This window comes from Cicer arietinum, chromosome 3 (assembly GCF_000331145.2).
Source record: "Cicer arietinum cultivar CDC Frontier isolate Library 1 chromosome 3, Cicar.CDCFrontier_v2.0, whole genome shotgun sequence".
NCBI classification, from domain to species: domain Eukaryota; kingdom Viridiplantae; phylum Streptophyta; class Magnoliopsida; order Fabales; family Fabaceae; genus Cicer; species Cicer arietinum.
Window position 1 is genome coordinate 60,352,551 of NC_021162.2, and position 26,235 is coordinate 60,378,785.

Here is a 26,235-nt window from a genome sequence, read left to right on the forward strand (position 1 = left end):
GCAATAAACATTTTCCTTTTCTTGATATACTATCTATATCTCTAGTTATAAACATCAATTGTATTTTTCACATATATTAAAAAGTATGTACTTAATTTAATATGCCACTTTTATGTATAAATATTTTAAATTACTCCTTTTTAAAAATGTGTTCAATTTTAATTTTTTTCATCTTTCAAAATAAATTGTAGTATTAATAACCAAAATATTTAAAAATAATAATAATAAAGACATCTAATAATTTAAAAAAAACTTATATTTACAAATAAATTGTTTTCTTCTCAAATAGAAATTATATACAACTTAATCATTGAAATTATTATTTAATTATTTTGTGTCTATCTTGAATTGCCTTTTCTAATTTATGATGATATGTTCTGACCAGAGAAAAATATCTCCTTAATTATAAGGACAGATGAAGTATAAATGTCATATATAGATGGATTCAGAGATGAGAGGGAGATTGGTCCATTCCATGAGAAAGAGAGAGAGTGGGGCTGCAACTGAAATTGCAAGTGTGCTGAAAAAGTGGGGCAAAGAGAGATGCATAGTAGAAAACAGAGGAAAAGAGTGCAGAGTTGGAAATAAATCAAACCCGTCCGTACAATGACGTACATTAGTAACCAATCACAATTCGAAAACACAACATCTTGTCATTATGGCCTTTATGATACAGACAGCTTTTTGTTTTACCCTTTTCATTTTATGCGTTTTTCTATATTGTTTTTTTATTATTTAAATACTATGTTCTTGTCTGCCTAAACAGCCACTTTGGTGTCTACCATGATTGGAATCAAATGAGAAGTAAGAGAGATGTTACTCCTCTTTCTAATAAAAACAAATACGACGTTCAAACAACATCTCTTTGAGAATATAATGCTTTCCACTCCATTTCTTTTAATTATTTATTCCTTTTATTTAAGGCAAGATCCATATAGGCATGATATACAAAAATTTGGATAAAAGTATAATACTATCATATCATCTGCATATTATGATAATAAATAAAATAATATTATTTTATTCGGTTAGATGTTTCTTTAATTATCATGTTATATAATATATTATATTTAAATAATAAAATTATGATTATAAAATAATTATATATTATTTTTTAAATAATTCATAATATTTTTATATATTATAAATTATAAAAAAATACAAAAAAAATAAATTAAAAATAAAAAGTAATTAAATTACTTTATTTTATTTATTGGATGAGTTAAATAAAAATTTGATATATATTATAGGTTAAATACCATTCATGGTCCCTTAATTTAATTTTTGTTAACGTTTTAGTTATTTATCTTTTTTTTATTTAGATTTGGTCTTTTAATTTAATTTTAAGTTACAATTTGATCTTTTATGTTTTTAAATGTCAACAATATTATCCTTTTTATTACAAAAAAAATCATTAAAATTATCAAACAAAACTCATAAAATTAATTATATTCTTCAATATAATACAAATTTTATCAAATTTGAAACTCAAATCTTCAAATAAACTCATATTTTCATTCTTTATTTGATGTTGTTAGAGATGAAAATATGAGTTTATTTAAAGTTTAGTTATGAATTTGATGAAATTTGCATTATATTGAAGATAATAATTAATTTTATGGGTTTTGTTTGAAATTTTTGTTGAATTTTTGCAAAAAAGAAGGATAACATTATTACATTTTAAAACATAAAAGATCAAATTGTCATTTAAAATAAAAATAAAGGATCAAATCGAAAAAATAATAATTAAAACGTTAACTGAAATTAAATTAAGGGACCACATGTACTATTTAGCCTATATTATATGTGAATGAACTTACTATCATTGTAAAAAAAAATATTTATATTAAAAATTTCAATAAATGTTCATATTTTTCTAATTTTGAATAATAATTTATTAAATTATATAAAATAAAATCGTCCTTGTCAAAAAATCATACATATTTTTTAAAAAAATTAAATTTTTAATATTTTATTTTTAAATTTAGCATCAAATTATATTGTTTTTTAATTTATATTTTCTTAAATTTCAATTTTATATATTTTATTAGATTAACAAAATAAATTATTATTTTTATCCTATTTTACTTACTATCTTTTATCATGTCTCTCAAAAGATATTTTAGAGTATGGATATAGGAGATTAGGAAATGATTCATACTTAACACTTGTTTATGGGAGAAAAATATAAACAAAAAGATTGTCTAAAAATATTGATGAATATGGTTTAAATTCCAAAACAGATACATCAACATTTTAGATTTTTTATATATATTTATTTTTAAATAAAATAGTTATTTAAATCAATTTTTTATTTGAAATTTTTAAAAAATAATAATTTTAAAAAAAAATTAGACAAAAAGATTAAATACTTTAAATTTATTATTATTTAAATTGATATAAGGTTGATTTAGTGGTTAGAGTAAAAGAATTATACGATATACACTTAAAAAATTGAGATTTATCCCTCACCTACGAGGCTACGGCAAAATATTAACAATATTAATTATTACTTAAAAAAACTTTAGAAATTATTTATTAAAAAAAACTGTACATAACCAACCTTTAATAAGACGATTTGACAAGTAACAAATATAAATAATTTGCATTTTTTTTCTAACCATAACAAAGACGTGTGCTGTTGGAGGCCATAAAATATGAGAGGACTTTGGAGAGGAAACAAGAGAAAAAGATAAATATATATATATATATATATATATATATATATATATATATATATATTTCACTTTATTTGAGATAAATTTTCTGTAAATAATGATAATAGATAACTATTATCATTAATATATTTTTAATTTTTAAAATATTAAAATAAAATTAAAAGAATTAAAATAAAATCTAAACCTTGCAAAATCCTTTTGCAATTCACTTTTTAGAATTCCTCCAAATTAAAGAACCTTTGTATTATAAAGAAAAATAAAATATCCTCATATCTCTCCTACCAAAGGTTTGGCTTCCATTTATTCTCTCCTCCTCTCACCTACTAAACTTCTAAAAGTATCCATAGGATCGATGATAAGTACAATCCATTTTATGGCTCAAGGGAAACTTAATGAGCAGTGCAATAATCACATGCTAAACATGACATTACATAATACTATATTACTGTTTATGACTGTCGCATTAGATGACCATGTGACCTTCCCTTAGACACACAAGTATAGTCAACATACTACTAGTACATCACAAAATGGTAGAGACAACAAACAATACATATTTTGAAAAGGTGGAAACTGACGTTTCTTTTATCAAAAGGTATAACTATTTCAAATTAAGAATAAGATAAAATCATTTTATATTTCCATTAAATTAACTTTCAAATTTCGTTTATACGTAAAAATAAATATTAGTATGGGGGGAGTAATGGGAATTTGGGGCAACAACCAGGGGAGGGACAAAAAATGGTGGGGTACTTTTGAAAGAAAAAATATGGATTAGCATGCAAATCGAAAAAAGGGGGTACAGGTAGTAATGTTCCCACCTTCTCCAACCACAATTAATAAGTTGTACACAAACTAATAAATAACAAATATGAAAGGAAAGCACGTCACAAAAATAGACCATATTTTTCTCTTTTTCTTAATTCTAATACCAATTTAGTCTCTTTAGAAAGAAAAAGAAAAAGAAAAGTAATTTTTTTTAGCTAAAATAAATTAATTTATTCTCTAAAATTGTTAAAATTTGATAATTAATTCTCTTAAATTTATAAAATAGTAATTTAATTTATATCAAAATACGCTCTTGTGTATTCACTAAAGAAGGCAGAAGCCTGAAATAGTCTCTATGACTAACCATAAAGAACATAGAGTTATATCCGTACCAAAATCCATAATAACTCTTATTGTAGAAGGCCAAAATATCGAATATATGTATGATTGGTAAGAATAATTTCCACCTATAATTGATGTTCTTGTTCTTTTTAAAGTTCAGCTCTCCATAAATCAGTTATGTAATGGATGGATATAATGTGTCCTTTTAACAAACAAACAAACAAAATAGTCAAATATGTTGATGAGACTATTATTTTCTACTAAACAGGCAAAGTATACTTTTTTATGAAATAGATTTAAATGATTTTTCAAAGTGAAGTATAAGATGTTTTTTTAGGGGGACGTATAAGATGTTGGTGTCAATAAAAAATGAACATTGGTTATGGCACAAGAAAATTATGAATACATTTGAGACTAATCCAAACATGCACTAAATTTAATCAAGGAATAATGATTCCTTGAGTACATTATTCGAAATTTAATTTCTCATAGCAAATCTTGCCATGTGAGTTTAAATATTGAGTTCATCTCACAGCTGTAAGGAAAGATTCTGCTCCAGACCAAATATACTTCAAGTTTGCAACGAGACAAAACTTGGTGCTGGACTTTTAACGGCTACCCCCAGAAGCTGTAACTATGCCTCTGATCTGCAAAATGCTCAATTCCACTCAAGAATTCTATAAGAATCACCAGCAATTATCAAAACTGACATCCCTTACAAGCTAGATTGTGTCAATAACCCATCCAAGCTAGGTTGTGCTGTGTCAGTAACCTATTGATTTGGGTTGAGACACCAGAGGAGTTATATGCAGAAGGTCCAGAGTTCAATCCCTATTACTAACATTTCTCCCTCCATAACAAACTAACTACTAACATTTGCCTATAGTGAAAATGTGTTTCCAAATTGGCTATTGTGAGTGTGACAAAATAGATAATGGACTCAAATCTTGAGAAACAATTTCAATCTAATAATGGCTATTGTTTACCACTTTTAAGTTTTAAGACCAAACGAGTCATGGGATAAGAATAGTTTGGAGACATTCGTCGTCCAAATAGCAGCATCAACCACACCATTAACATTATCTTAAATGTTCCTCTCTCTTGGACAGCGACCCAGAACACCAATCAAATCTTCCGGCAACTTCTGATTTAAGGCTGCAATTTGAACAGTAAGATTATACTAGATCATCACAGCCGACTGCAGTATTAATCTCATAAGCCGGTGTTATTAAGCTCTTCTTCCTCATCCATAAGCAAGTCACCACCATCATCATCGTCATCAAATGATTCTCGATCTTTAAGAAAGTATCCACCCTTCAAGTGCTTATAATCCTTCCCCCTCCAAACTACAATTTGTTCTTTATCAAAAGTCACCAGGATACAGGGGACCAGGTCCTGCATCGATGCATTTGGGATAGTTAGAAAGCAACAACTTAAAGAGCCAAGCCCATAGGAACAGATAATGGAAACCAGAAATCATGCAATCTGTCCAAAAAGTTTGAAAGGCAGAAAAGAATGCCAGTATACCACCGTTCATGTATTACCACTACCAGTTACCCCTATTATCATTATTTACTTCACATTATTAAAAGGGTAACTTAAATTTTACCCCCTTGGTTTGACTCACTCATCAATCATCATGTGTCAGTGTCACGAAATTTGACATATTATCATCATGTGGATTATTTTGTTATTATTACATAGCCACCTTGTGCTATTTTTGCATTGGAATATACATGTTAAAATAGCCAAAATATTTTTAAAAAAATATGGCACTCAATTTTTATTATGTTTCTCTCTTGCTCCATCAAAGCAAAAAAATATGCAGATTTGGCCAATAACTTTTTAGTTGTGTGTGTAATCAACAAAATGTACAGTTACTCTAGACAAGCTTTTGAGATGTGAATTTCAAATAAAAGGTGAAACATAGAAGTTTAACTTTTGTTTTCTTTTAAAAAATTAAATGAGTAGAAGTGTTGACTAGAATTTGCTTATTGTACTATAATTCAACAAATAACAATAAGCAATTAAGAACAAATTAGGCAGCCATGGTAGGGGGGAAAAAGTTACACCAAGCTTCAATTTAGTCAAATTATAGTTGACAACGTTGGCTACTTGTAAAAAAGGTAGAAAAATGACTGACAATGATACTTGTTACATGGAAGAAGGTTTTCTCATCTCAAGAAACTGCTGTGATAATTGATTACACGAGTAACTAAAAAAAGCTGGTGGACCAATGCTAACTCATTTTGCTATATTTGGTTTTTGTTTTGTTCAAGAAAAAAACAGAAAGTGAATTGAGTGTTAACTTTAAACTTTTGGCAATTTTAATATGTATATTCTGTTAAAATAGATGGATGAAAGTATTCAAAGTATCACAAGTTGGGCTATACATAAACGAACAAACCATAAGAGGGTGTGTGCCAAATTTTACATTCCATGAAGATTGTTTCTGAGTCAACCAAAGACGGTATCTTGTAAATTGCCATTATTATGATAACCAGATGAGACAGTGGTGCAAAGACCTTCCATCCAACTCTCATAAATTAGAAGGATGGTGCAGGGTGCTGATGGTGGTCTAGCTACCTCATTCTGAATATAAACACAAAAACCATATTTGGCAGAAATAGAATATATACTACATTGATAAATGTCAAGGACAAAAAAAGAAAGAAAAACAGAACATGTTATATCAATTGTCAACCAACCGAAAGCATCATGTTGCTCACAACTCCCGGCAAACAAAAAACAATTCTAGTCAACTGAAGACACATTACTCATATCACACAAATAACGTTCTTAGCCAGTTTCTTGTATATTCTTTTTTCCCTAGTATTTAGCCTGTTATATTCTGGAGGGTCTATAATCACATTTGGTCCTCACGAATTCATTCTAACAATGATCTAGCTTGTTTAGGTAGTATTTCAAAACAAATTCTAATTTCTAAAAAGTATATATGTTGAAAAGCTGGTTATTAGAATAGCCTAATTCAAAAAGCAAAAGAGAATTATCTTTACCCTGAGTTTGCAGCCTATTTTCTTGTAATCACTCCTCTCGAGACCCTGGCAGTCTATCCGAACCAATTCAGACGAGAGGAAAGCATCTCTGACCATGGATACCAAATAAGCATAATAACCGTTTTTTGCTGCAATTCAATTAGTTAGTCAATAAAATTTATAAACATAATCTTGCAACTTGGAATAGCAAGTATAACGAGCATACTAAGTTTTGTTAAAGCAGGAACAGCCAATCCTCTCTTCCTCATTTCTTTTGTCTCCTCAATACTTAAGCCTTCAATTGTTGTCTTAATCAGTCTAGGATATACAGGTTCATGAGGTTTCCACAACATGATAGGAATTACAGGCCTCTTTCTTGGATTATAATTCCTACCTCTGTATAATACAAGTGTACCCCCATGTCGGAAAATGACCTTTCCAAATGTTTTGTCCTGCAACAAGAACATTAAAATTGCTTATGCTCATGTTATTGGATAAGTTTAGACAAAAGAATGACACACAACCCAAGCAGGGGTTCAACCAATACAGTATTTTCTTCAAACCGATCATCAATTCATAATAAAAACATTCACTTTAGAATTGAATCAAAAGAGTATAAATAGTTGGTTTAAACCTCCAGCTGGGTGCAAATATTTTTCATATCAACAGTTGGAACACCCATGCATTTGATCCTAACAGCTTCAGTATATTTCCAATGGTTATGAATTTCAGTCAGCATGTTATGAGTTAAACCATCCCTCCCTGCAACCAAACCAAATCAAAATCAATCACGAAAACAGAGTCAGAAATGTCATATATACATACACCTACGCAGTGGGGGTTCCCATTTACTTTAGAAGTAACTCTTGTAGTATCCATTAAATTAAATTTCATCAACCCAACGACTGAATTCTGTCATATTATCACAATGATCATGAAGACATGAACAACAAATTATACTTAAATTCTACATTTCATCAATCCAACAGTTAAAATTTGCAACCTTAACTACTCCGACAAGAATTTTTCAATTTAATTGAAATGGAAAAATTGAATGGTTACAATCAATACATTAAAAAGAGGCCAGCAACTGCAATCTCAGCAGCGGAATCAAGGTTTCTTAGGTCCGCGCTACTGCAATTGAGACTGCATTAGTTTAATTTGACCGCAACTCTCCACAAAATCAAATATCACAATGTGACAAACGATTTAAATCATTAAGAGTTGTTTAAAGGAACGACTACAGCAAGAATGTGTGTGTACGGAACAAACTATATATACAATCCAAAATTTAATAATCTAAAAAAGAAACATGTAGCACTGAACCTTCATATTGAAAGTGTGTCTGGGGTCAAACACATATCAATGTCTAACACCATTACACATATGATTATCTTTTCCATTTTCAATGATGCATTAGGTACTGGTTTCACCGCAATTTAATAGAATCTCCAAAACCAAGCTTCTATGACAACGTGATTTTGGTGAATGTGACTCACAAACAAACCTACACTATACTTAGTTACACTCAATACTTTCATTTTCTTAAATTGTTACAAGTATAGTATCTACGTGTGAGTGTAAGTGGCATAAGTGAGAACAGTAATAAAGTTAAGCAAAGGAAAAAAGTAATGGAATTATTATACCCATATTGACTTGTCGCTTAGTTTTGCCTCTCTCACATTGCAAAACAAGGGCTTTCCTTTCAGCATTTGTAAGCGGCGTTCCTTGAACATACTCTCTCTTCTTCTTCCTCTCCTCTTCCAATTTCGGATCTTCCTCTCCATCTAAAGCCTTCACCTTTGGATCCACTGCCGGGGCGCAAACTCCTGTCCATTCCCGGTCGATCCGGTCCGGTCCAAATGGCGAGTATTTAGGTTCTCTAAGTCCGATAGGCCTTACCGTTTGGCTGCTCTCCGTGTAGCTGAACCGGAAATCGAAGGGCAAACTGGAACGGACCGGTTTTTTCCCGGTTCGGTCGAGGGACGAAGGGGGTTTGTACTTGGGCTTGGGCTGTTTTCTGTGGGGTTTAGTTGGACTTTCGTTGGGGTTTTCGGGAGAGGGGGAGAGGGAAGATGGTGGTTCGAAGGTGTAACGATCGTGGAGTTTGGATGTGTTGGTGGTAGTGGCGGAGGAGAGGTGGCGCGTGAGAAAAAGCACGGTGAGTGAATTTTGGCGGGTGAAGTCTTTTAGGAGGGACATAGGGTTTAAGGTTGCACTGTAGTTGCACGCTGCTGCTTCAAACTCTTTTCTTAAACTTGATGAATAAAATGGGAATAGTTGATTTTATTTTTATTTTTATTTTAAACTGTGTTATTATTATATCCACACAAAAATTTGTTGTTATTATAGGTATGCTAAAATATAATTTTTTTTTATATTTTTATTATCTATTTATACATTCATTTTATGAGTTAATGTTCTAAAAATAATATTTTTTTTAAATATGTTAAATTTTATTTTTTATATTTTAAAATAAATTACTAATATTAATAAAAAAATATGTTCAAAAAATAATAATAAATACATCAAATATAATAAAATAATATTTATATTTAAAGACAATTTTGTTTAGCAAAGTATTTATAAATAAGGATATAGCTAATAATTTGCAAACAACCAAATAAGAGAAGAAAAAAAAAATTGATTTAAAATTACCGAAAGAAAAATTGTTGAAAGGATCATATTGTGTGTGCAAGGAAACATATAATTGTCGTCTCTTATATCTCTTATTTGTCTCGTTAGATAAAGATAATATCCGTACTTTATTTATTTTTGTGAGTTTATGCTACGTAAATATTTGTTGAAATTTGAGAAATTTATGTGTGTATTCGTAGATATTCATAAATTTCATTGTTTTTTTAAAAAATTAGTTATCAATAATTATGTAGAATTTGTGTTCATCTTTTCACAACATAAAAAATATAAAAGTTTAATTGCAGTTTTGGTCTCTCTATTATCACTAATTTACGAAATTGATCATCTATTTTAAAAATCAATAATTTTGGTCTTTCTCTCATATTTTTGAATTAAAAAACGACGATTTGACTAAGGATGACAATTAGATTCGGACTCATTAGATATCCGAAAGAAAAAAAAGAAGAAAAAAAAAAAAAACTCATAATGGATAGGGTAAAGTTAAGCAGGTATGATATCAGTATGGGAACGAGTCATTATCCGAAAAATTAAGTGGGTTCAGGTACGGGTATTATAGTATTCACTCCGCATTTGCACTTATATAAATATATTATTTATTTATTATATTATATTAGTATTTAGTTTAATTAATTGTTTTTTTTTTATGTTTTAATATGTATTGATATCATTGAACTACTATAATATATTGAAAAATAAATGTTTGTAAATTTTTAAAAATTTGATTTTGATGAATAGGAAAATAATTGTGACTTTATAACTAAGAGTTATGTCTTATTAATTGTAACTTTATAATTGTACTTGTAACTTCTTATCAATTTTTTTTACAGATCTCGAATAGTTATGTCGTATGACTTGTAACTTCATAAAATATTATTATTGATATTTGAATATGTATTGTAACGTGTGTTCATTTGAAATATTTTGAATTGAAAAATATTTTGGTTTATAATACTTTATGATTAGATTTAAGATATTTGAATAGTTTTTAAATTTAATCACAATATCATTTATTGATCGATCTATTTTAGTTAAAACGTGGGTATGGATGGAAATAGATTCGACCGATCGATAGGGGCCTACGGCCTAGCTTACGTAGACCCATACTAGACTTTTTTTTAAAACAGATAAGGCTAAGACTTCTAAAAAAGTTTATTTAGTTAAAAAAAAGTTAGACTAGATGCCACATAATAAGTCTTTTAGTCATATTAGACTAAGCTATTTAAATAAATATAAATAATATTCTTTTACTACATTAATTATTATATTAAATTTTGATATTTTTGTTATATATTCAACTTTTAGAAATTTACGCCTATTAACCTCATTTTATTTCTGACATATTTAAATGTATTATTATAAAATATAATTTAAGTATAATGTATATAAAATCATATTTTTCAAATGTGATGTTAAATATCAAAATAAAATTTAATTTCATTGACATATTAATCCGTTAATCTATTTAAAGATATGTTTAATTACTTATTCAAAAATGTTAAAATGAAATAGACTTTTAAATAGCCTAACATACCATATCAAACTTCTATCGAGATCAAGTTTAAAAAGTAAGCCTATGACAAACCACATATCAGGTTTAGGCCTTGAATTTTTTGAGAGGCCAGATTCAGGCCTGGCAAAGCCTAGCTCGGCACAGCCTATTCCCACTCCTAAATGTGGGTAATGAATATGGGTAGAGACACTTAGGTACTGAAAGGGTAATGGTACAAACAGGGTACGAACATGAGTATTTTTTTAAATTACGATATGGGAACAAGTACTATAGTACTCTATCCAAACTGTATCTATTGTCATCCCTAGATTTGACATATTTTTAAGGATATAACATGCAAATCTATAATATATGAATCATCTAGATGCATTAATTGTTCATATGTCATTAGGTAAATTAGAAATATGAAGAAGTTTCAAAGTTGAAATATAAATTTTTACAATATTTTATTTCAATTTCATAGGTGTTAATCATTCTATATCATTTTATCATATATCACATTATTTAAAACATAATACATCATCATTTTTTGGTTAAAAAATCAGAGGGAGATACCAAAATTGTCGACTTTTAAAATTAAAAAATTAATTTTGTGAATTGATAAAAATAGAGGGACTATAACTATAATTAAGCCAAATATAAACATATACACATAACACATGACGACATTTCATCATAAAAATATTAATCCATTATAATTTAATTATTTTTATTCCTTTTACAACATAATAATAGGATTTTTCTTCCTTTTACAACATAATAATAATTCCTAGTACAATTAAAATTTTGGATATTCTCTAAAGTGAACGACATATTCTTCCATTAATAAATAAATATGGGTCATACTACATTTGTTAAATAATTAAAAAGGAAAATAAAAAATAGTTTTTGAATGTAAAATCTCAATTTTTAATTATAAAGTATGAATTACACAACTTTAAATATTTATTTTTTATATTTGGTTGATATTACATATAGATATATTGTAAATCATGTATACTTTAAAATATTAACTTTTGAGGGAGAACTTTAATATCAAATGTGGAACCTGACTAGAGAGATTAGTTTATTCCCACGAAGAATACCCCAATTTTTTTTTTTGGTCTTGTTAGACACTTGTTATTAAATCAAAAGTATAATTTTTTTATAGAAAAAAATAAAATTTTAACTATAAAGTATTTGAAGACACAAATTTTAAAATATTTTTAAAAGAATATTTTTATATTTGTATCTTTAACATGTATCTTTAGAATACTTGTTAGTATTTGTATTTTTTTTTATTAAAAAAAAAAGTGGTTGAGTCATTGTGATTATAATAACAATAAACTATTTAAATTAGAAGAGTAATCGACATCAACATTGTGATTATAATAACAATAAATTATTTAAATTAGAAGAGTAATCAACATCAACATTGCAGCCATGTTTTAATCCCACTTGTGTATTCTCTCAGTATTATACTATTGGATTAGTTAGAAGATTGCGTTCTATTACTTTTGGATAAGAAGAAAATTATGTTAAAGTAAAATATCACATTTTTTATCCCCCAACCCCAATCTGTGTTTCATTTGGGTTATTATACTTTTAAGCTAAGCCCATTATTAAGCCAAAGTAATCACTGTTGTACGGCTAAACGCTTGCATTGGAATTCAAGGAATAGGGTGTTCATAATGTCAAGGGCTCTTTGTTTTAAAGCAATATCTCTACTATACTTGATAGTGATGTGATGTGTGTCTTTTAAATTGTAACATTAAAACTTCTATGATTCTGCTGGTTATTATCAACATTTCTTGCTGGCTAAATTGTGTTACAAAAATCAACAATGCAATTTAGAGAATTTTTCTTAGGTGCATGTTAATTATAATTACTTAGCATGAGTCTGTCTACAAAATTTCTGCATGAATTTCATGCTTATTAACACCAACATCTAATAAAATCGTTCAAATTACCCTTTAAATCGATTTCAATTTCCTCTAGGGATTAATTAGTCTCTGCAGACGTACGCAGGGAAACTTCGATTTACCAAAAAAATATTCAAGCTAAATAAAAATAGATGACTATTAAATAACAAGATGAAAAATTAAACTTCATGGACCACATGTAATAAACCTCTTGTAGGATCATGACATTAATTGAGTTTTTAATGACATTATAACAAAAAACATATAGAAAATGAAAATGTTATGTAAGTTTCACTTAAAGAAACAATCTTAGGCTCCATATGTGACATTGACTTATACCATAGACATAGTAGGACTCAGAAATTCTTAATCTTTCTTACAAGCTTCCTTTACCAAAACCTTAATCATTTTGTATGTTAGAAGCAAACAAGTTGCTAATAGGATTTCATTTTCTAACTTTCAAAAGGGTATATAAGCTTCTACTTAGAGTCAGTTTTTTTTCATGTTAAAAGCCAAAAATGTCACTACTAAATATGATAACACAGAAACTGAACAATTCCTTTTCTTTTCTTTGGTTTCTATTACTGATGATCTTGCTGAGCATTGTTTCAGTTAATGGAGTTGAGCAAAAGGCATTGAATTTCTTCTTCCCTTTGCATTCCTCATTAGCTAAAGATTTACCTTTTGTTTTCTATATTTGAGCATATCATTTTACTTGTCTACAGAACTTTTACATTGTTTTCTTGGGAGCTCATCCTATAAGCAGAGACATTGCAATTGAGGCACATTTAAATGTTCTATCTTCTGTGAAGGGAAGGTAACCTGATTAACTCACTCAAACATTTCTCTGTCTTTCTTCTTCCAGCACAAGCATAAAAATAATCAAACACTTCTATAATTTAATTAAACACTTCTATATAATATAATTTATAGGCACTTGTTTGGATAAATAATTTAATTAAACACTTCTATATAAATTATTATTTCTATCGTTAAAAAACAAAATACGGTCAAATTGTTTTCAAATAAGCTATAAACTATTTTCATAAGTTATCCTGAAGAGCTTATCGAAAGTAGCTGAAAACAACTTATAATGTCATAAGTTATTGTTCATTAGCCAATCCAAACGCAACTATGTATATAGCTTCTTTCTTTCTCAGTTATTCTTTTGGATGAAGCCATTTGTATTTTCCTGTTTTTGTTTTTACATAGTTATCATGAAGCCAAAGAGTCCATTGTATACAGCTACACAAAGAGCTTCAATGCTTTTGCTGCAAAACTGTCTGAAGATGAAACCAATAAGTTATCTGGTTTGAATCACTTTTCTCTAGCTTCATATTTTTGTTTAAACAATTTTTATGTCTGCTTTTTTAAATTATTTTTTGTATGTGTAGCCATGGATGAAGTACTTTTAGTGTTTAAAAACCAGTATCGTAAGCTACACACAACAAGATCATGGAACTTCATTGGTTTACCTCTGACTGCTAAGAGAAGATTGAAATTAGAACGTGACATTGTTGTTGCTCTTTTGGACACAGGTTCATCTTAGCTTTCTTCTCAGCTTCATTTTGGAGAATAATGAGATATTATATAAATGGAACTTTATTATTTGATTGCAAAAATTGTCTTCATATTGCTGACTTAGGGATCACACCGGAGTCAAAAAGCTTCAAGGATGATGGATTAGGTCCTCCACCAAAAAGATGGAAAGGAACTTGTGGCCACTATGCTAATTTCTCAGGCTGCAATAAGTAAATTATCCTTGTTTGTTTACATTGCATCACTACATTCTTGGTAACTATAAATGTTTAACAAGAAATATGCAATTACTACAAAAGTTTAACATCTATATAATGCAAAGAGCAATAAACTAAACAATTCCTAATATATGGCTTAAGCTCTAACTTATGCATTCCTTCTGCATGGAAATTCTATCTGGCAAACCTGAAGCAAGATCATAGGAGCCAAATACTTCAAGGCTGATGGAAACCCTGATCCGACCGACATATTATCACCTATAGATGTTGACGGTCACGGAACTCATACCGCGTCAACAGCTGCAGGTGATTTAGTCACAAATGCAAGTCTCTTCGGCTTGGCCAACGGAACAGCGCGTGGCGCTGTGCCGTCAGCTAGGTTGGCAATTTACAAAGTCTGCTGGTCACTCAACGGATGTGCGGACATGGACATACTTGCTGCATTTGATGCTGCTATACATGATGGTGTGGATGTCATATCCATTTCCATAGGTGGAGGAAATCCAGATTATGCTCATGATCCAATATCAATTGGTGCATTTCATGCCATGAGGAAAGGTATAATCACTGTGGCATCAGCTGGAAATGATGGACCAACTATGGCATCTGTAACAAATACTGCACCATGGATTGTAACAGTAGCAGCTAGTGGCATTGATAGAGCTTTCAAAAGCACTGTCCAGTTAGGAAATGGAAAGAATGTTTCTGTAAGTTAAATTGTTCTGTTAAATATATTTTTAGTTCTTATAAAATTTACAATTTTTGTTTTTAGTACCTACGGATTAAAAGCTGCATGTTTTTAGTCTCTTTTTAGAGATTAATAACGTGCAGTTTTTTAATTTGTAGAAAGAAGAGTAGGATATAGACTAAAAACTACATTTGACATAATTATAGAGACTAAAAACATATTTAACCTAAATTCTTTTACCATTCACATATTTACATAAAACAAAAGTGCTCTCCATTAATCAAATTTTCATTTCACAACCAAGGTTGACATGTACAACTATGACTGATAAAATGAAACATAAACATGTGAGTTGAAAAACATTGAAATTTCAATCTAGTAAAGATTATGTCAATAACTTGTAGCATGCATGAAATGCAACATGTGACATCATTGTATGATCCATTCAAATATATGTACCTTAAATTTGACAAGGATTTTATGAAATGCAAGACCAAATAGTTAGTCATATGGTTATTATTATCTATTAATAGTAACTAATTTAAACATTAGGTGGATTGTTTGCTATGATGAATTTAACATACATGTACATTCAACTATGTTGGTATGCAGGGGGTAGGAATTAACTGTTTCAATCCAAAACAAAACCAGTACCCTGTTATTAATGGGATTGATGCTGCCAAAGACTCGAAAAGCAAGGAAGATGCTAAGTAATTTTCCTTCTGTTTTCCATAACACCTGATATATTGTTTCAGAAATAACAAAGAGCAATTGAATGCATTGACAGACTCTGCAACCCAGGCTCCTTACTTCCAAATAAGGTGAAAGGAAAGCTTGTTTACTGCTTAGGATCATGGGGAACTGAAGCTAATGTGAAAGAAATTGGAGGCATTGGTAGTGTAATAGAATATGATGATTATCCTGATGTAGCTCAAATTTCCATGGCTCCTGCTACTATTGTAAATCATAGCATAGGTGAAACTGTCACCAATTATATACAATCTACAAGGTAAAAAACATGCTCTTTTTTGTACTTTTAAATTTTAAAGACTAATGAGATTTAACAATAGCTATTTATACTAACTCTTATAAACCAAACTTCGGATTACCATAGGGGCTTAAGGCAAAAAAAAAAAAACAAATATTTGTTACAAAATAAATCTTTTGACTTGATTATCTCATACCATCAATTTTACATGAAAATTTCTTGTTCAACTAAGATCACCATCAGCAGTGATATACAAGAGCCGTGAAGAAAAAATTCCAGCTCCATTTGCAGCTTCATTCTCATCTAGAGGTCCAAATCCAGCATCCAAAAATGTTCTCAAGGTATTAATTAATATTTAGTTGCAAGTTTTCAAACTTTTATAATTGATGGATATTTTTCTATTCCACTTGTAACTGTAACCATAAAGATGGCATTTGATGAACTGAAGATGTTTCTATAATAATCTATATGATATGATGCAGCCTGACATTGCAGCCCCTGGCATTGACATATTGGCATCTTATACTCTTAGGAAGTCACTCACTGGTTTGAAAGGGGATACACAATTTGCAGAATTTTCTTTAATATCTGGGACTTCTATGGCATGTCCTCATGTTGCTGGTGTAGCAGCATATGTCAAGTCATTTCACCCCAATTGGACTCCTGCTGCAATCAGATCTGCAATTATCACCACTGGTGAGATTAACATGTTTGTTTCATTATATTTTATTAAAAAAATCACTTCAGAGCATTTTTAACTTGTTTTTTTAAGCATTTTTAACTTGCTTGTTTATATGATTGTCACTTTTTTTAAAACTTGTACAAACCATTATTTACACTTCTATTAGTTGAATTGTTTCCATCATGGTTTAAGTTTGGATCCCTCCATGGACATCTGATAAAATTGGAACAATACAGAGAAGATTAGCATGACAGGGAGTTTGGCAGAATCATGCTGTGATTTTTACTAAAGCTACACTTTTAACGTTCTTATAAAATCACGGTGATAATGTGATTTCATCAAACTCGCCGTAATTTTAAACACGATAATGTCTCATAACTCACAAATTTGAGATGACTAACTTGTTTACAATCTTTGTGAAGCCAAACCAATGAGCAGAAGAATCAACAATGAAGCAGAATTTGCCTTTGGTTCTGGTCAACTAAACCCAACAAGAGCAGTGAGCCCTGGTTTAGTCTATGACATGGAAGATTTTGGTTATATTCAGTTCCTATGCCATGAAGGTTACAATGGTTCCAAATTATCAGCACTAGTTGGTTCTCCTATAAACTGTTCCTCTTTACTTCCTGGACTTGGCCATGATGCAATCAACTATCCAACCATGCAACTTAGCTTGGAAAGCAAGAAAGACACAAGAGAAGTAGTTTTTAGAAGAACAGTGACCAATGTAGGTCCTATTCCAGCTATCTACAATGCTACTGTTAGATCACCAAAAGGAGTTGAAATCACAGTGAAGCCTAGTTACCTCAGTTTTGATAAAACCAAGCAGAAGAGGAGCTTTGAAGTGGTTGTGAAAGTTAATTCTATTGCAAGTATGGAAATTCTATCAGGTTCTCTTATATGGAGAAGCCCACGTTATATTGTTAGGAGTCCTATAGTTATCTATAAGCCATAAGGTTGCATTTGTAGTAACATCTCTTATGACTCAGCAATTGTTTTGCAAAATGTTACATTTTCTTTATAGAATGATCAGGGACATCTCATGATGAGATGGCTGTATCTAATGCAATTATTATCAAATAAAAAGGTTGTTACTCCCTCCCTACTCTTTGAGTTTAACATTTGAAAGAAATTAAAATTTTATCCTAAAATGAGTGTCACATTTGAAAGAAATAAAAAATTTATTATAAAACAAACATCAATCTTCTGCTTTCAGTTTTTTTTAACCTTCTAATTAATATTATTTATATCTATCTTACTTTACATTTATGATAACGGTAGACAGTACAGTATATTTGATAAGTTTATTACAATAATAATTGATAATGATAAAAATAATTACTGTAACATTTGATAATATTAATTTGGTAAATTTTTTTTATTATTATCAAATGTTACACTATCATTTTTGTCAAATAGACTAACATTTAAGTGTGAAGAAATAGAGATTGTATTTGTCTCACTAGGTTAATTATACTAATACTTGATAAGGTTAATTTGATAAATTTGTTATTCTTACCAAATGTGCCACTTATGGACAAATTTTAAAGAGGTTTCAACTTGAGTCCAATTTTTATGAACAAAATTTTAAGCAGTTGGATTATAATTGAATAAGAGAGTGAGTTATGATTAAGATTTAGAAGCATAAAATTATTTTGAAATACTGACAATGTACGACAGAGCGGAGAAGAGAGGAATGATGGAGGGTTCACGTGGCGGAGGAAAGGTGGCCTGAAGTAGGGATCATAACCTTGATAGTTGAGGATGGCATTGTAGTGCCATGGAAGATTCTATAAGCTTGAGTCTCATACCAAGAGGTTAATGAGGTATTAGAATGGAAGTATATCCCATATTTTGGTTTAAATTACTTTTTTTATAGTTTTAAAAATTAAATACCTTTTTCATAAAATAAATATTTTTTTGTTATTAGTATTCCATGTTATACTAGTTTATTAAAAAATAGGCTAAATTACATCTGTGTTCCTTAACTTAATTTCAGGTAACGTTTTAGTCCTTTATCTTTTTTTTTTCTTCCCGATTTAGTCCTTTATTCCTAAAAATATCAAATAAAATATGAAAATATGAGTTTATTTGAAGATTTGCGTTACGAATTTGATGAAATTTGTATTATATTGAAGAATATAATTAATTTTATGAGTTTTGATTGAAATTTTTTTTGAATTTTTGTATAAAAAAAGATATCATTGTTGAAATTTTAAAACATAAAATATCAAATTGTCACTTAAAATTAAAATAAAGGACTAAGTCGGGAAAAAAAAAAGATAAAGGATTAAAACGTTACCTGAAATTAAGTTAAGGGACCACGAATGTAATTTAGCCTAAAAAATATAATACGGAAAATGGAGTACTAGTTATTCTTTTATGTAAAATGATAATGTCATGTGACAATGACATATTAGATAATCGTGCACATATTATTTGGACACATTTTCTTATAGTTTAAGCCTTAAAATAACAAATTTGTAAGATTAGTTTTATAATTCGTGTTAGGTTGACACTACTCTTATTGTTAAAGTTATGGTTGATAATGAAGGTAATTGAGACTTTAATTTCTTTTTTGATAACTTGTCAACTAACATTGCAAACAGGATCATAACTCTCCCAACTCCCAATAAAGTGGATGGGTCGGACAACTTAGGTTAGGGAGGCACTAGTATCCTTCACTATTTTGTGCAAAGGGCCTATGATCTGATTGTTAAGAACCATGAGTGAATCCAGACTTTCATGTAGCTAGTGACATATGAGTGAATCCTACCAATTATCGTAGAAGCAAGTGAGGGTGGGTATATCTCCCACATGAGTGGATCCTACCAACTATTGTCGCTCAATGTACTCTGTGACTACAATTTTGCAAAACAGGTATGGTTCAAACTTGTTCCATTGGATTTAATGACTCTTTTTTTTTTTTTCTCTCTTTTAATTGCGGAGATTGGGTCTTTAATCATCTCAACATTAATTGATGATAATCAACTTTCATATAACTTGTTGGCATTTGTGTAATATATCAATTTTCGAAGAAGGGTTCCAGTGACCTACCAACCCTACCTATGTCATCCAAAATTTTGTTAGGATTTTAGATGAAGGCACTTACTCTAATCTTCAGGGTTTTCCTTGGAATAGAGAAATAATCTACATTGGATGGAATATGCCTCAATGTGGTTGGATAAAACTTAATTGTGAGGGGTATGCAATGAGCATGGTGACATTGGAGGGTGTGGCGGGCTACTTTGTGACTCAGACAAAAGATGGATCGAGGCTTTAGGAGAAAGATTGGAGTGTGTGATATCCTTCAAGATGAGATGTCGAACATGTATTTGTGGCTTGTCATGGCATAGGGGAAGATATATGTCACCTAATTGTGGAAAGTGACTAAAAAATGATCATTGACATGATAAAAAACAAGTGCAATTTCAAAGGCACATCCCTCATATGATTTGGCGTATACAAGAGTTTCTCTAGAATGATTTACACTTTCAAATTACTCACATGTGGCGTGGAGGCAATAGACGTGTAGACATGCTGACTAACTTTAGCCTTGCTTCATGGAACCTTGTTGTTTTGGAGTCTCCTTCTAGTGAGCTTAAGCAACTCATTTTTGATGATATTTTTGGGACTTGTATGTCTATGAACATGGTTTAATTCCTTAGTTTTCTTTTTCTTGAAAATAACTTTTTATTTTCTTTTCATTTTTGCCATGTAATAGTCGGACATTGAATGTTGATGTGTCCCGTCAATTTCAAGTGTCGTCGTAATCCAATATGGTGTTGACATGAGACATTATCATCCTACATGGAACATAAGACATGTAGTATGTATATGCCAAACCCAAAAGCGAAGAAGATATATGATTTTACAAAGATGAAGTTTTTTCTTGAAAATTGTATATTAAACTCCTTATAAATTTAAACATCGTTTTTTTAAATACAAAAATCCTACTTTTAGAATTATTAAAAAATGCTTTAAAGATACATATTAAAAATACCTCTAGAAATATTGATGATACTAAATTTTGACATCTCTTACAAGAAAAAAATGTATACCCACAAAATAATATATACTATAAACACTCGCAAAATATACACAACAAAATGGATAATTATTAAAGTTGAATAGTTGGCCATTGTGCATTGTTTAAATTTAGTTTGGGAGGCTGATTTCGAAAGAGGTTATTTGTGAATCTTATTCTCAAATCACAACTATGCTACTTGGGTAAGGAAGTTCAATTCTTTGTCTTAGAATTTCAGCTTTAAGAAAGGAATGCTTATGTGGATTGACTTGTCATACATGTTCCAACTTCCAATTTTGGAACATGGAGAAAGGTTGTGGATGACTTGTCCTTTTAATTTTTAAGCTTCGAACCACTCTTCTCTCTAATGCAATGGGAATGCCTCCCCCCAATGTTATGGATTAAAAAAAAACATAGAAATTGCAAGATGTCTTGTAAACAGCACTATCCATTCATTGCAAACAACCAAGTTAATTTTAACGTGTGAATGCGTCCTTGTTGTGGGAACAAAATTGTTTATGGGCCATATACATCATTTATTGATGCATTTCTCCTTTCAACAAGAAACATGTCCTTCAAAAATAATTTGTACTTTACAGTTAACCATATAGAAGTGAAGAAAAGATAATATATTAACCAAGTTTTTATCAATGGTCAGTCAAAATTAAGATTTTGAAATAAGATTGTGACTAAGATCACAATATCAAGGTTTTTTATTTCTTCGTGCCCAAAACACAACTACATGCATTGATGGTGTAAGTCATATTTGACTGGTTTTTCACAATATAAAAGATTGAATTGTAACCAAAACCATTATTTCAAACCTTAGTTAAACAAATTATTTCATTTAATGATCGATACATGTGTAATTGAGTTAAGGAGTTTACTGGTGAATTTTAAGATTTTGGAAGATAGGAATTTTGAGGTAGGTTTTTTTTTTTTTTTTCTTCTTTTTTTCTGGCTCTAGATTGCTTGCTTTAGGCTTCAAAGCAAGTATATTTTTCATAGCATCTCTTATGCCTATTTCTTTTTATTGAATACAATTTTATTGGCTTTTCCAAACAAAATAAAATTCCCTTTAGAAAGTAGGTCTAATTCTCAATTTACAAAAGTTCATATCTAGAATTACAAGCTCCACACACTCCAATTTTTTATTTATGTCTCTCTTCTGCTCTTTCAAAAATATTTGTTGAAACTTTTACATAGTATAAAATCAATATAATTAGTTTTTTATATATATAAACAATTTCATTTATTTATGCTAAAGAATACATCAATCAAAAACAATACAAATACAAATTCGCTAAAAATGAAAAGAATGAATCTGCGAAAAAACTCACAACACTCACATTAATAACATAAAACGACGAAATACTTACAAATTTGACAAAATTAAAGTGATTGAAATATCTATACCTCTGGATCTACAATATTGAGGAAACTGAAATCATCGATTGAATTTGTTTGATCTGGATTGAAGTTAATCTAAAAAAAATGAACATCACGTCGAGACAGGAAAACAAAAGAATATATATGTGTAAAAATAACTTATTTATGTAAAATAATAGAAGAAAAACAATGTAGATTAGTAATTTCACATCAAAAAGTAATATCAAATCTCTCTTCTTCTATGACCAAGATGAAGAAGAAAGAGAGAAGAAGAAAAAAGTGTGACGACTAAATTTTTAGTTATGCTTAGTAAGTATAATTAGGATTTTGACTCAATGGCTCTACAAACTATCTCTAGAAGTCTTGATCATTTAAACTATATTATAAAACTAATTTTTGTTATGGTGTTTAAAATTCTTCTTATCGCCAAAAGTGTGTTATATGAAGATAAAATTGCCTTTCATCCTAACAAGTTTATGTTGCTTAAGCAACGCTTTCAAAATAGATAATTCATAGAAGACATTTATAATTTGTAGACAATTATAAAATAGATAATGGCATTACTTGTGCTCATTATGAAGATCTTTTTTTTGTTGGTTCTTGTTTCTCGCAGGTTTCATGAAAGTATTTGAAGGATCAAAAGGGGCAAATCGTAATTAAGAAATCATAAATCAATTTTTCTAATTAAAAGCATTTATTCAGTGAAACTTTTGATTTCTTGATGTAATATAGTTTGGAGTGGTGATACATTAATGTTCACGGAACTTATTGGTGAAAATATCTTGTGTCCCTTCACATGATAAGACTGCCTATATTTAAATTTTCTCGTACCTCATATAATTAAATTCAATTAATTATATTCGACGACATTTTTTATCTTTTAAGGGACTGGTTGAAACAAATGTTTGCTGCGTAGTTCGGATCGAGTATCACACAACATTTTGATTTAAATATTAAAATATTTTAAATTCGATTTAATTTGTATGGCACGTTAAGAAATTTGGTTAGCATTAACATTATAAAATTACACTGAAATAACAAATTTAAAGTAAAATATAACATATTGATCAATTATGTTTGAAAAATACTAAATAGTAATCAAAATATATTAAATAAAATAAATGAATATTATTAAAAAAATTAAAACTAAAAAATAATATATTAATGTTACATCTCATACAAATAAAGAAATAAATACATTTAATGAAATACAAATAAATACATATTAAAATTTAGAGAAATTACACATGTCTTCATTTAGATTTATTTAAAAAGTACAAACACCTCCTCTAGTTTTAAGATAAACTCTAGTCTTCCTTAAATTTCTCTCAAAACAACGAGAGCAAAAAAAAATTTATCTACCTTAACACCGTTAACACTTTTACTTTTACCAATAGTTCATCTTCCTTAATTCTCAACGACCAAAATAGCTTATCATTCAAACATTTTTAAACGGGTCTTTCTTTAGTTAAGTTTGATTTTTAAATATGTCTTTTTTTTCTTAGAAAATATAGTAACCACAATAATTAATTTACACAACTGTGAAATCTGAATTCGAACCTAAGATAAGACGTTAAATCTAACAATATCGATATTTGTTAGTTGAGTTGAGATTTAAAGACTTTAATATATGTCTTGTATTAATTAATATAGTTCAAATATGTATTTTGTTAATATTTTAATTCCTAAAATTACCAAAGACACAATAAAAAATATTTTTGTAATTTCAATGGAGTCAGGTATTCAATATAATTTTTTTTATCAAATTATATATTTTTTTAACCAAATTAACTATTTATTAATACTACATTTCTAAAAATTACAATTATAAGTTTATAAGTCATTTATGCTCAAAAAATTGAAATGAAGAAAATCATATAGAGAGAAAAGAGAATAGAGGAGTTTCTTAAATTGGACTCAAAGTGCAAATGTTTGAGATAAACACAAGTGACAGTGTAATGATCATAGTATGTGCACAAATATGGTCTCAAAATCTCAATGAGTGCACACTTGAATGACTCAAACAGGTGGTTCCTTAACAACAACGCCTCTCTGACAATTTTTACTTACTTAGAAAGCTAAAATAAATTACATTGGAATAATATTGTAACACTATTTTACAAAAAATAAATAATGTGAACACTAGCATGACATTGGCAATAATAATAAACACCTAGAAATGTGAACATTTTAATGAGAAGATAGATATCAAAAACTTCAATCCACAAGTCTTGTAAGCTCCTTGGCCCTACATCCCTTAATTTGAAACAAACTGTCCCACGTGATTCAAATAACTTAGAATAAATTGGCAAGCTCTTGTGTTATTTGAAAGTCCCTTGATCCGTTAGCATCCCATACTCTTACAATGAATGTCCATAAATCTATTATATATATTTAGGACAACATAATCAATATTGTCGATTTAATAAGAAACAGAAAAAATAAAATTTGTCTTTAATTTTCATGTCTCAAACCACTTAATCATGAAATTAGAGACAAATTTCATGTGTGTTTTTGTTGCTAATTCAAATTTTCTAGTAGTGGTGAGAGATTAGTATATTTGCAAGACTTTAATATATGATTAAATGTTTACTACTAAGTCAAAATTTAGTGTGTTTGGATTTACTTTTATGTGAGACAAAAGTGATTTTAGAAACTTCATACATGATTATGTTATTGGAAGTTAAATATAATTCAAATGTTGTTATTTTGGGCCAAATTAATTTGGTTCCACATTGTACCCCATATAAATACTTTTGTGTGTATAGTTTTAAAAACTAATGCCATTTTGATATACTAATGAAAAACATAAAATAACTCTCTTCCATAATCTCTCTCTTTTCTCCATCATTTTCTAAAACACCACAATTTTCAATTATCAATTTTCACCATTGATTCACCCTCCATTCTTGATTGTGTTCCAACATTTGGCATCAAGAGCAAGGTTCAGATCCAATTCCGCTGCAATCATGTCCGTTTCCAATGACAAAATTCCTACCAACCTTCTGATTCTTGATTCGAAGAATTATGACAAATGGCACAAACAAATGAAAGTTTTGTTTGGATATCAAGATGTTCTTGATATGATTGCCGATGGCATTACTCATCTTGGTAAAGAGGCTACAGCAGCTCAAGAAGTGAAATTCAAGGAAGATAAGAAGAAAGACTACAAGGCCCTTTTCTTGATCCATTCTTGCGTCGATAGTGACAACTTCGAAAAAGTTGGCGATTGCGACTCGGCGAAGACAGCTTGGGGTATTCTTGAGAAAGCTTATGCTGGTGCGGATAAGGCGAAGGTGGTGAGGTTACAAATTCATAAGCGGCAGTTTGAGTTACTTCAAATGGAAGACAAGGAAACGATTAACGATTACGTGACGCGTGTGACACGCTTGGGGAATCAAATGAAGTCGTGTGGTGAAGCCGTTTCCAAACAGAATTTTGTGTCGAAGGTATTGCGTTCTTTAACACCAAGATTCGATAATATTGTGGTGGCGATTGAGGAATCGAAGGATCTCAAGACGATGACGAAAGATGAACTTCAAAGTTCATTGGAAGCTCATGAACAAAGGATGGACGAAAGAGGAAACGATAAAGCCAAAGCGGAAGTTGCTTTGCAAGCCCGTTTCAACGAGAAGAACAAGAAATCGAAAGGGAAATAGCCTTCTAGAGGAAAGAAAAATTTCCAGAATTTTGATGGAAAAGAGTCACAAAATTCAAGGAAAGGTGAGGGCAGTTCCAAAGGTGGTGGTCAAGACAACTACAAGTCGTTCGACAAAAGCACCAAGAAGTGTTACAATTGTCAAAAGCTTGGGCATTTCGCAAGAGAGTGTAGAGCGAAACCAAGGGAGAAT

General features: G+C 29.6%; 3 protein-coding genes across 3 annotated transcripts; 2 read left to right on the forward strand and 1 right to left on the reverse strand.

Annotated features, from left to right (window-relative positions):
• Window positions 1–4,147: 4,147 nt before the first annotated feature.
• Window positions 4,148–9,043, reverse strand: LOC101511101 (CRS2-associated factor 1, mitochondrial). The gene is made up of 5 exons (XM_004492611.4): window positions 8,431–9,043; window positions 7,419–7,546; window positions 7,011–7,236; window positions 6,806–6,933; window positions 4,148–5,183 (listed from the first exon to the last, which is right to left on the reverse strand). The coding sequence occupies exons 1-5, from the start codon at window positions 8,984–8,986 to the stop codon at window positions 5,001–5,003; spliced, it is 1,221 nt and encodes a 406-aa protein (XP_004492668.1). The 5' UTR covers window positions 8,987–9,043; the 3' UTR covers window positions 4,148–5,000.
• A 4,276-nt stretch (window positions 9,044–13,319) lies between these two features.
• LOC101511407 (subtilisin-like protease SBT4.14) lies at window positions 13,320–18,073 on the forward strand. The gene is made up of 11 exons (XM_004492612.4): window positions 13,320–13,485; window positions 13,579–13,670; window positions 14,066–14,163; window positions 14,248–14,391; window positions 14,499–14,604; window positions 14,804–15,317; window positions 15,911–16,008; window positions 16,086–16,307; window positions 16,519–16,627; window positions 16,769–16,982; window positions 17,391–18,073. The coding sequence occupies exons 1-11, from the start codon at window positions 13,372–13,374 to the stop codon at window positions 17,921–17,923; spliced, it is 2,244 nt and encodes a 747-aa protein (XP_004492669.2). The 5' UTR covers window positions 13,320–13,371; the 3' UTR covers window positions 17,924–18,073.
• A 7,280-nt stretch (window positions 18,074–25,353) lies between these two features.
• Window positions 25,354–26,043, forward strand: LOC140919837 (uncharacterized). The gene has a single exon (XM_073366496.1). The coding sequence runs from the start codon at window positions 25,354–25,356 to the stop codon at window positions 26,041–26,043; it is 690 nt and encodes a 229-aa protein (XP_073222597.1).
• Window positions 26,044–26,235: the final 192 nt, after the last annotated feature.

Coding starts and splice junctions, on each gene's coding strand:
- LOC101511407 (XM_004492612.4), top strand. CDS start 13,372: ATGTCACTACTAAATATGATAACACAGAAACTGAACAATTCCTTTTCT. Junction 13,671..14,065: donor CTATCTTCTGTGAAGGGAAG/GTAACCTGATTA, acceptor GTTTTTACATAG/TTATCATGAAGCCAAAGAGT. Junction 16,009..16,085: donor AAAAGCAAGGAAGATGCTAA/GTAATTTTCCTT, acceptor ATGCATTGACAG/ACTCTGCAACCCAGGCTCCT.
- LOC140919837 (XM_073366496.1), top strand. CDS start 25,354: ATGTCCGTTTCCAATGACAAAATTCCTACCAACCTTCTGATTCTTGAT.
- LOC101511101 (XM_004492611.4), bottom strand. CDS start 8,986: ATGTCCCTCCTAAAAGACTTCACCCGCCAAAATTCACTCACCGTGCTT. Junction 7,547..8,430: donor TAAGCGACAAGTCAATATGG/GTATAATAATTC, acceptor GTTTGGTTGCAG/GGAGGGATGGTTTAACTCAT. Junction 5,184..6,805: donor AAATAGGCTGCAAACTCAGG/GTAAAGATAATT, acceptor GCATCGATGCAG/GACCTGGTCCCCTGTATCCT.